The following is a 12,038-nucleotide window of genomic DNA, read 5'->3' on the forward strand; positions in this document are numbered from 1 at the left end:
ATTTATAGAAATATACATGTACACGTTTGTATATATACCCACTGCAGAGGGTATTGGGGGTCGCGAGTTACTGGCATTGTTATTTTTAGGGGTCGTGAGCTGAAAAGTGTGATCTAACCCTTGCACATCGCTGGAAAATGCTCACTATCATTCACACTACTACAATTCTGCCACTGAACTCAGTGCTTCCAACAGGTTTGAAATATACTTGCGGTGGTAGCCAGATTGAACCTTCTACCTACATTACATAAATAGTTAACTATATGCGACAAACAACATTTTTTCATATTTAATAAACTGTTCTAAACATTTTTTTCTTCTTTTTTATGGGTTAAAGTTTAAAAAGACTGCTAAATTAAAAATAAATCCACTATTTCTCATACTTTAATGCTATTTAGGAGCCATGTGCATCCACTGACAGGTAAAATCTGCTTCTCTCTATCTTTCATTCAAGTTCATGACATTTCGTACAGTATTGCCAAAGCATTTTATAAAATATGTAATCTATAGACATCATCAAATTAATAAAATATACTGCAAAAGAAAAATATACGACAGAAAAAAGGAATACAGACAATATCTCAAATAATAATAATAATTACAAGAATAAAATGTGTAGATTATTTAAATAAGATTAAATAAATGAGTTGATTGCCCATTTCTAATGCTGTACAGAGATTTTGCAGCCAATTCAAATTCCGTCCTCCCTCTTAATTTAGTCCTTTTCAGGGATTTAGTAATGTTTTTCTGAGTTGTTTAGATTAAAGAATTTATTATTTAATGTTTATCTCACTCTCGTGACTGTGTGCATACAATTAACAACAGCTTTAGAAAGTGAGAAAGCGAAAGCAAAAGCAAAAGATAAATCCCGGACTATTTGGGGATTTGTGCTCACTATTTGTGCTCACTAATCATAGCATGTGAGACTCCCTGTGGGAGTTTTGACAGTTCTGATGCAATACCAAACGAATAAACGAGAGAATATTTTCCACTACGTAATTGATCGTGTATGTTCGGTTATATCGGGCGGATACACAAAAGTGTAAAAGGATGATAATAATACAAAAAATGTTAATATATGCCCAAGTAGTCCATGTGTGGGAAGCACTGGAACTGGACTACATATCCCATCATGCACCTCACACACACCAGTTCCAGATCATCACTGATTGCAAAAACAGAGCTGAAGCTCATGAGGTCTGATTACCAGGACTTTAAATACACTTCACTCACACACACAATTTGCTGAGTCTTGTTAGCTGGAAGTGAGCAACTCAAATCCTTGTCTTGCCTTCCATGTTTTTGATCCTGTGTTTTGTTTACTGTTAATGTTGTTTTGCCACCTGTGTGACCACCTGTTAAAACAAGAAAATAGTAAATATATGAGCTAATAGCAGAAAAACTATGCCAATAAAAATATGATGCATCATCTAGGCCTAACGCCGCCTCGTCTTGGAGTTCCACCGTCACCCGATCGTGGGTGACCTCATCCACTCTGGACAGCCAGAGAAAATGGACTTGTTGTACTTGAAATCGAAGACTCTTCACTCGCTAAAGGCGGACATTTCAGAGGTGATTAAGTCCGAGCTGACAAATGCACTGGTCGATGACTTCAGCTCTCTTAAAAATTAATTACAAGCAGTCAAAACTGAAATAATAAATAACACGGCGACGATACACTCTGAGATAGACCAAATGAAGAATACGATCAAGGAATGGAAGGTGGGCTAGCAACACGGTCAGACGAAGTGACAATTTTGCAAAACAGTGGTAACCGATTTGAAAGCAGAGATGATCGTGCTGAGAGAAAAATGTGAAGACATAGAGGGAAGAATGAGAAGACGCAACATTAGGATACTGGGCGCAGCTGAGACAGAGGGATCAAGTTCTATGATGTCAGTGTCGAGGCTGCTAAGAGAATCACTACAGCTGGAAAAAAAGATGTATTTGACCTTTGCCTGCCTGACGATTCACTAAATAAAGCTGCATTTGGATCCTCACCTATGTTGCCGACTTAACTCATTACACCCAGCATGTGATGTCAGACTGTAAAAGGCAAATAAATTGTAAATAATTTTGTGCTATTGTGGGTTTTTGCGTAAGATTAATATAGGGAGACATGAATTAGACCTAATCCTAATTCTATTTTGGCACCCCTACCCCTTCCCCATCCCATGGCCCTTGAAACCAACTGTGAAGGGCTACAAAATTTAGCTCTAAGAATTGGGACAGCACTACAGCACCTGCACACGTCATCGCGATCTCTTGCTCCATATGAAATCAGATGATCACGACTGCTGTAGTTATTCCAGTTGCTTTATTTTTTGGTATTTATCTTAAGGAAATCACTGAAGGCATATAATATGTTGTCATGTCGATCTAATGTGGCAATAAGATCGTAACTATACTGCGCATTTACACAGTGGCCATATTCATCTATGTAAACACACCAAAACAACATTAACATTATAGCAGACACTGTAAAAAGCTCATTCTTAGCCACTAGACTTCTGACAGGGTATTCAAGTGTCATCGAGAGACAGAATGTTGTGGGACTGCTGTACAGGAGTAGCTATTAGGGATTTATAGGTTTTTATTTTAGCATTTTTAATTTTTTTTTTTTAAGCATGACGATAAAACACAAACGCGATTATGAATGTTTCAAAACATGCTTGTTTGTTCCAAAATTCGTAATAATGATAAAAAATACTAATTTGTGGATCTCCTTACTTCCGTGTGCAGTCATGCTGCCATTGTAGCTGCTCTATTCTGGAAATTTTTCTTATCTCTTGGTTTCTTAGTTTCAAGGGCTATCTAGCCCTTCCTCTTAAGCCTGGTTTATAATCAACGCGTCCGCTAGTTCGCTTGAGTGTGAGCAGCGAATGTGACGTTATCGCGGTGTTAGCAGAAGTTCACTTTGGGTGCGCGCGACATCATTTCGGCTGGCGGTGTGCACGGCATTTTTTGAGACTTGACCGAATAGTTCGCGCGGCGCCGCAGCTGATTTGAGGTGAATATGAAACACTTTGAAGAGATTTTGTCTGACAGAGTACGACCGTACAGACACCTTTATGATCTGTGATCATAGAGAAAACCAGATGAACAATAATTATTGGCTAGAAATTGCACCAGCCGTGGGAAAGGAGGAAAGTTTTAATTAAAATGTTCGAAAAAACCTGAAGCATAAGTTTGTTAAAGCCAAAAGAGGCCATGGCAAAAGTGGAGACCCATGTACATAATTACAGAAATATGTTTTTCCCCCAGTCATAAATTTAACACTGATGTATAAATTACAGTTTTGAATTTAAAACAACTCTATAGTTACTAAACTAGAATTAAGGAACAAATTATTTCTTTGATAACTGGAAAGAAATATTTAAACCAATCGGTTTACAATATACCGATGGCCTGTTTTCTAGGCTTTATTGGTGATAATGGTCAGCAATGTTGTACCATTATTGCCTTTTTAGCGTAAATAGAGGACAGAAACTAGCCAGACAGTAATGTGTGAATTGTGGAGCGGGCTAAATCTAAAGAACATCTGAATTTTTTATTAAGTGTGCTTTTTTTTCTTTTATTCTTGCCATAATAAAAATATATTTGTAGAGCAACCCATGTTCTATTGTCAATAATATTGTAATAAATTATAATAGGTAGAACTGTTTGAGATGAGAACAAGTGATGCATCAAAGTTTGATTTAAACAAAAATAAATAAAAATCTTGAATGGTTATAAAAATCCTTTTAATCATAAAAATAATTTCAAAAAATTATTAGCTTAAAAATATTGAACAATATTAATGATATGACGTAGTTCTGGAAACTTCCTTCTCTGTTTATTCGTCTGATTTTACGGTCTGTTTCTTTTGACCACCCCCTGTCATTTGAAAGAATATCCCAACGGCGAATGCGGCAAGTATAAAAGCCTTGTCCGTTTCGCGAGGTGCACGCGCAGTCAGCGGAGGCGCGCGATGCGGCGCCAGGCAGAAGTATAAATCCAGCTTTAGCCATACACCTTCAAGCTAAAGAGAATTGGGACACCCCTACCCCTTCACGTGAACGCGCAAAACAAGGGATAGGAGTAAGGGGAAGGGCTAAGAGGTAGAATTGGGATTGGGGCTTAGTTTTTAATGTTGTGCTTTGTTGGAATTTATACTTTACAGAGGTAAATCTCTACTAACTCAGATTACAGATTCAGTTAAATCAACAAAACTCAAATGGATTAAGTAAATGTGGCTCAATAGAAGGAATACTTTACCGTATTAGCAAGAAAGACTTATTAATATAAAAGTTTTGGCTACTTAATTCAATTTAAACAGTCTCCACAATTAAATTATGAAAATATAATAAATTACAGTGTAAAAAAAATCAAGACCTGCCTGGAAATACTTCAGTTATACATTCCCCTAAGCATATCTGTATACACCATGTTCACCAGACAGTCAGAATCAAGCATTCAACAAGCCCATATTATGTTTATATTTATATAATGCATTCATTACCTATTTTTAAGACTTTTTGCCATGACATTTTCCACTTTTTAATTAACGTTATCCTTTTGAAACTGATGTCACTCTTAAAAAGTGGGTTAAAGTGGTACTTACTTTAAAGTTAACGAGTCAAACGATGAATCTGTTGAGTGTAACTGTTAAAACATGATAATACATTAACTTTGGCAGCTCCAGTTTCAAGTGTGTCAATCAGCCTCAGAGACAGACATTTTTGAAGTCTCTTCAGAGGAGGTTTTCAGCCGCAGGTCAGGATGAGTATCAGATGAGGGGTGGCAGAAACAGAGACTGATTTTGTAAACAAGCCTTACGTGTCAGTTTGAGAGGGGGGAATAAAGCGAGGCAGAATTCTCTTCAGATGGGATTTATGTGCAGCAGTGTACTCACATATGGTTTCAAAATGGAGGCCCAGGATTTATGAAGAGGCCAAATGGTACGTTAATGTGCCGCAGATGTCCTGGGGGAGGGTGCAGTCGGCAGCGGTGCATGTGTTTAATGAAAACTAATCGCTTTGATGGGCCTAATCAGGATTACCCTCTGATCAATACCACCTTTAGTCGGTTCCTGGCCATCCTGGGCTGGATTACAGCCTCTTTCAAGCCCTCGTTTCTGCAGCTGGAATGAAGAGCTTTAAAAACAGAAAGGATGCAAGGTTTCCGGTGTAGTCGCCCAAGTCTGCTTGCTCAACCTTGACAGAGCCGGAGCACAGAGAGGCTAATGTATGTGATTAAATGCTAACGTGATCTCTTCACTCAGTGTGGGAGTTCAAGCCAACGCAGGCCATCAATGAACACGTGCAAATTCCTTTGCGTATTCTGTAAGCACCACACAGGTTAGATTAGACTTATAGTTGCTCTCTGATGCCCACAAATGTAAACAGATTTTCCCAGATATTGTGAAGGCAAGTGTGAAAACTAACAAGAGGAGTGAGCACAAATAGAGTGACAGATGATGTCACCTACTGTATGAGCCTTAAATTACATGAACATAAAAACTGTTAAGCATTATTTCAATTTAAAGAGCCCCTATTATGGGTTTTTGAAAATGAGCTTCCATGCGTGTAACACAGCTCTAAGTGAATGAAAACATCCAGCTGAGGTTTGAATCTAAAGGTGCAGCATGTTTAAAACTATTGATTCTTAACCAAAATATTGACTCAGAATTGAATAAGCGAATTGAGTTGGGTTCGGATCTTTTGTTTGATCGCATCGACATCACCAAATATGTACTTCCAGTTCCAGTAAAATGTGAATGTGCTTTCACTTCAGATACTGAGGCGCGGGAGATCACGGGACTGATCATGACGCGAAGATGATGATCACTGACAGATGGAGATTCGGTTGCAGGGAATAAAGTGTTAAAGTTCATTTCATTACTACACCACAGTATAGCCGACCTAGTGCTGTGTTTGTTTGTGTCATTTTACTGATTTTTGATACACTAACGAACGCTGCAATGGGATTCGCCGGCCGTTTGCTATTGAAGGAGCAGCAGAGACTATGGGACTTTGTCAGTAACTTTTACAGTTCATATGTACCAGTTTCTTCTTCCTCCGGATCATAACATGTAAGTGCCATTTAAAATTGTTGCCTCATTTTGTGTAGTTTGCAAACTGTGTTTAATTGTGTGTTATAAGTCGTAATGGCCCCGCACGGCTTGTAATAACGTATCTATTATAGATCAGTGCTTGTACTGTATCTCTCAGGTTAAATCTGTATGGGGCTGCTCACATATCTCATCCAAACCCACGTTAAAAACGTGACGCCTGCTTGTTCCTTTACCAATTTTAAATGCGTTTCTGAACTGGCAATCCTCTGCTGTTTGTCTTTGCAATAGCCACCATCAACTGTTCCTCACACGCGCAGCTCTGTCAATTTTCAAAATAGTTTAACTTTTGTCACTGTGTGGATTAATACTGATTGTGTGTCGTTGTTATTACTTGGGGTTAGGGTTAAGAGTAAAATAATATGCTGGTGTTTAACTGCATTGCTTTAATGCATTCCTGCATTGGGCTCTCACATACTTTCTCACATACTTTCTGCTACTTCATATTGCATCCTGTACATATATTCATTTATTGTAAATCAGTTCATAGCTAATACAACCTGTATATAATGTTCATAATACATCCATCTGTAAATATTACCATAGTTTTTCTATAACTGCACTTTATAACTTATACCTGTATCCTGCACTTGCTGCTATTGCACTGCTGGTTAGACCTAAACTGCATTTCGTTGCCTTGTACTTGTACATGTGTAATGACAATAAAGTTGAATCTAATCTAATCTAATCTAATATTGTAGCCGTGGTAGGCATTTCTTTCTGTCTTGTGCTGAACGCAGTCGACCAATCGCAATATACTGGATCATCGGACCAATCACCGCAGATTCGCTTCGCGCTAAGGAGGGGTTTGGGAACAAATGAATCGCTGAACAAATCATATGGGAGTCGCTGGTATAATTAGGTAAAAATAAATACATACTATAAGACAATGAAAGTGTTTTTTGACGTTGCACGCATATCAGCATGTTGTTGGAAACCAATAAAAAACCAAAATATGACCCTTTTTAATGCAAAATAGGGGCTCTTTAAAATGATACAACATTACAATAATCAGTAGTTTGTTCAATTAACATAGTAAATAAGTAAGAAATGAATGCAATCTGTATGTTTAAATAGTAAATAATTTAATATATTAGCTTTAAAATGTTCAAAAAGTATTCAAAATACTTTTTTTGTTAAACAGTAATAAAAAAAACTTGACATTTTCTACATCCTCACACATCTTTGATCTTTTTGTATCAAAAAAATTAATAAAAAATAGTATTGATAACAGTATTGATAACAAAAAGTATTGAAATTGCTATCGATATTGATGAAATTGACAAAATACCCATCCCTTAAAAGGAAAAAAATGATATAATAACCAATGTTTATCCTGCTGGTTCAAATACTGGTTCAAACAAATTATTATGGAAGTCAATGCGTCCATCAACCAGCATTCTTCAAAACATCTTCTTGTGTGTTGAATTCAAGAAAGAAACTCAAATATGTTTTGAACAAGTGAAGGGCGAGTAAAATACGATAGAGTTTTATTTTTTGGGCGAACTCTCTCCTTAACTTCCATTCAAACAGACAAAATATGCTACTGCTGTGTGGATCTAGCAACACAGGCTCATTGTGAAAACGTACCCCCGTATACATTTCTGAAGAGCATGAATCATGTAGCCAGAGCTACGTATGGCTGCATTTCGTCTTTAAAACTAACGCTACGGGGCGGTATGACGCTTCTGTTTTTTTTTTTTGTGTTACCAGCTGACCGCTTACCTCCATGTGGACGGCTTTTTCGCCATTACCAGTTTGCTCAGTAGCTCGCCATGTACGAAGGCAGACTTGAGACGCAGAGAGTTAACCGCGACAACAAGGTTGGAGTCCAGCGAAGAATGACCAGCAAAGAGAGCAGGTAAAACAAAACGCAAAAAAATTAAATAAACAAGTAAATAACAGGGTGAGAAGGTGGTAAGATCTGCAAACGTGGTAAAAATCAGGAGGCCACAAGGGCTTTTCTTTTTCTGGATTGCTTTTAAAAACACTATCGGTCGGGAAGGGGGAAGGGGGTGATCAGGTCAATCGGTCCTTTTGAAAACACTATCGGTCGGTTAATCAGTCAGTCGGTCGGCCAGTCAGTCAGTCAACAATGGCTTCTGGTGGATTTAAGCAAGAACAGCAGGCGCAAATGGCACTCGCGAGAGAAATTTAAGATCTCAAAAATCGAACACAGCGGCCTCTGGTGGATTCGCAAAAACAAAACCTGCAAAAAAAGTACCTCCTGGGACGTATTTCGCGCTCTCCAGAAATGTATATAGGACTATGTATCAAAAATGAGCCTGGGTTGAGATCTAGGGTTATGTCAACTATGGATTGTTGTCGAGCCTTTACATAATGAAGCTTCCTAGGTAGTCAGTAGGGTTTGGAACAAGGTCAATGGATGACTGGCCTGTTTTTCATTTGTCACTGGCCTCATTTGTCACATGATGTGGTTTGCGTGACCCAAACGGCTACCTACAATGTAAAAAAGACACTTGGTCTGAATTTCACACCAACCTTCTCCTGGGCCAGCTCTCGTTCGGCTTTGTGGGTTTTCTCCAGGTCTTGCCGCACCTGCTCCATCTCAGCACGCAGGCGGTCCAGGGCGGCTTGTTGATCTTGAGCAGACCGCTGTCGTTCCTCCTCCCGCAGAACACCCAACTCCAACAGCTGCTGTTTCCTCTGACTGTGGGCCGCCAAAACCTCCTTCCTCAGAGAATGAACCTGGGCCTCCAGATCAGAGATGGTCTGGCCAGAAAGACAAATGACAGTATGTGTAAACCCATATAGAGTAGTCAACATTTAAAAAGTTAAAAAAAAATTATGCTAAAACAAGAATGGGTATTGTTAAATAGTTTTAAAATGACTTTGAAGAAAGGTGATGAACCACTTCAAATGTTGACTACTGTATGTATGTATGTGTGTTTATGGAATACTACATTTGGGAAGTCAACACTAGGCGATTCGAATGTTATCACTCGACTGAATGGGGGTTATCAGTGGTTATCAGCTGATAGACATGGGCCCGTAGGGGCCTTTCGTGCCTACTGGTTGGCTCAGAAGGTTGTTATCATCCATCCACATGGTTAATCAGCTATAAATTAAATATGGCTGCAGGGGTTAAGTTAAGGAGAATTATTTATATCATTGATTAAATTTCCTATTAATTGTATTTTATTAACGTCTACCCCTACCCCAACCCTAAACCCAATAGTCAGTAATGTAAAAACAGATCTGGATCTGGAGTCTTCTCTATTAGTATAGCTGATTAAATACGAGAATCTCATCTCATTTTCATCCGCTTATCTGGGGCCGGGTCATGGGGGCAGCAATCTTAGAGAAAACCCCAGACGTCTCTCTCCCCGTCTAGCTACTTCAAGGGGATCCCGGGGCGTTCCCAGACCAGCCGAGACATAGAGCCTCCAGCGGGTCCAGGGTCTTCCCTGAGGCCTCCTCCCGGTAGGACATGCCTGCAACACCTCCCTAGGTTGGCATCCAAAACAGGTACCCGAGCCACCTCAGCTGACTTCTCTCGATGTGGAGAAGCAGCAGCTCTTCTCCGAGCTCCTCCAAGGTGACAGAGCTCCTCACCCTATCTATATGGGTGTGCCCTGCCACCCTGTAAAGGAAACCTATTTCAGCCGCTTGTATCCGAGATTATTCATATTATTTATTAAATTTCCCATTCATTGTATTTTATTAATGTCTACCCCTACCCCAACCCTGAACCCAACCATCACATTACTGTGAAAACAGATCTGGATCTGGAGTCTTCTCTATTATTATAGCTGAACAACCGTGTGGATGGTCCTACTAGCTCATATCTATCAGCTGATAACCACTGATAACGCCCATTCAATAGAGTGTGAAAAACAGAAGATGGACGAGACCATAAAGAGAGAAAACACTACCACAACATTAAATTAAGATAGTTCTCCAATTTCCAGATGATTACACCAAATTTTACATCTCAAACAAATACAGAAAAATTTTGGCCTATTCAGGGAGAGAACTATTGTATTAGAAGTATATGTATTAGCCAGTCAGCCAGTGGACAAAACTAGTCAGAAACATTATCACATACCATCTGCATGAATGTACAGGTGTGTATTGTATTTTAGATATTATTATTAATATATATTTTTTCATTCATTATCTTTTTAATAATCATATTAGTCATAGGGTGGCATGGTGGCTTAGTGGTTACCACAGTCACCTCACAGCAAAAAGGTCGCTGGTTCGAGTCTCAGCTGGACCAGTTGACATTTCTGTGTGGACATTGTATGCTCTCTCCATGTTCGTGTGAGTTACCTCCAGTTACTCCAGTTAGGTGATTTGAATAAACTAAACTGTTCGTAGTGTATGTGTGTGAATGAGTGTGTATGGGTGTTTTCCAATACTGGGTTGCAGCTGGAAGGGCATTCACTGTGTAAAACATATGCAGGAATAGTTCAGTCCGGGGTGGCGACCTCTAAAATAGAGACTAAGCCAAAGGACAATGAACGAATGAATGAAAATGAGTCATATTTGAGAGAATGAATTTTGAATTGTAACACTTTAATAATGATTTGAAACAATCCTAACGAATCATTTACAAATCACAATAGTAAAGAGTTACAAATAGGTAAAAAGAAATGTCTATTTTTTTACTAAACAACAAAAAGTACTATTGCAACAACAAAAATTTGCAAAGGTGTCACCATGATCCATATACTTGTAATAAATATATTCAAATAAGATTGTACCATGTTAAAAATACATCACATATATATATTAAAATGCCATTTTGATCTAAATTATTTTCAGTTTTCTTCTTTCTGATCACATTTAGCTTTTCTTATTCCAAAATTCTACATTCGAACATGGCATCTTTTCTTTCTAACATATTTAAAACCATAAATAACACTTCCATTGAGAAGTTTTTACTCTATTTTGTAAAAAAGATTAGATAGATAGACAGACAGACAGATAAATAGATAGATAGACAGACAGACAGACAGACAGACAGACAGACAGACAGACAGACAGACAGACAGACAGACAGACAGACAGACAGACAGACAGACAGATAGATAGATAGATAGATAGATAGATAGATAGATAGATAGATAGATAGATAGATAGATAGATAGATAGATAGATAGATAGATAGATATTTTATAGACAGGCAGGCAGGCAGGCTGACAGGCAGATAGATAGATAGATAGATAGATAGATAGATAGATAGATAGATAGATAGATAGATAGATAGATAGATAGATAGATAGATAGATAGATAGATAGATAGATAGATAGATAGATAGATAGATAGATAGATAGATAGAAATAGATATATAGATAGATAGATAGATAGATAGATAGATAGATAGATAGATAGATAGATAGATAGATATATAGATAGATAGATAGATAGATAGATAGATAGATAGATAGATATTTTATAGACAGACAGACCGACCGACCGACCGACCGACAGATAGATAGATATTTTATAGACCGACCGACCGACCGACCGACCGACCGACCGGCAGGCAGGCAGGCAGGCAGGCAGGCAGGCAGGCAGGCAGGCAGGCAGGCAGGCAGGCAGGCAGGCAGGCAGGCAGGCAGGCAGGCAGGCAGGCAGGCAGGCAGGCAGGCAGGCAGGCAGGCAGGCAGGCAGGCAGGCAGGCAGGCAGGCAGGCAGGCAGGCAGGCAGGCAGGCAGGCAGGCAGGCAGGCAGGCAGGCAGATAGATAGATAGATAGATAGATAGATAGATAGATAGATAGATAGATAGATAGATAGATAGATAGATAGATAGATAGATAGATAGATAGATAGATAGATAGATAGATAGATAGATAGATAGATAGATAGATAGATAGATAGATAGATGTTTTAACCTATAAACAAGTTATTTATGTCACAGTCACCAGCGATCTAGCCCATGCAGATGGCTGGAG

The 12,038-nt window shown here is 38.7% G+C and overlaps 1 protein-coding gene across 1 annotated transcript in view; it reads right to left on the bottom strand.

Annotated features, from left to right (window-relative positions):
- The window catches only part of cep112 (centrosomal protein 112), a 313,987-nt gene that overhangs the window by 128,976 nt on the left and 172,973 nt on the right, over window positions 1-12,038 (bottom strand). Inside the window, exon 21 of the mRNA XM_056454261.1 lies at window positions 8,615-8,845. Coding sequence (XP_056310236.1) covers window positions 8,615-8,845 — 231 coding nt within the window. The remainder of the gene's footprint in view (window positions 1-8,614; window positions 8,846-12,038) is intronic.

Source organism: Danio aesculapii, chromosome 3, assembly GCF_903798145.1.
Source record: "Danio aesculapii chromosome 3, fDanAes4.1, whole genome shotgun sequence".
In the NCBI taxonomy this organism is placed as follows: domain Eukaryota; kingdom Metazoa; phylum Chordata; class Actinopteri; order Cypriniformes; family Danionidae; genus Danio; species Danio aesculapii.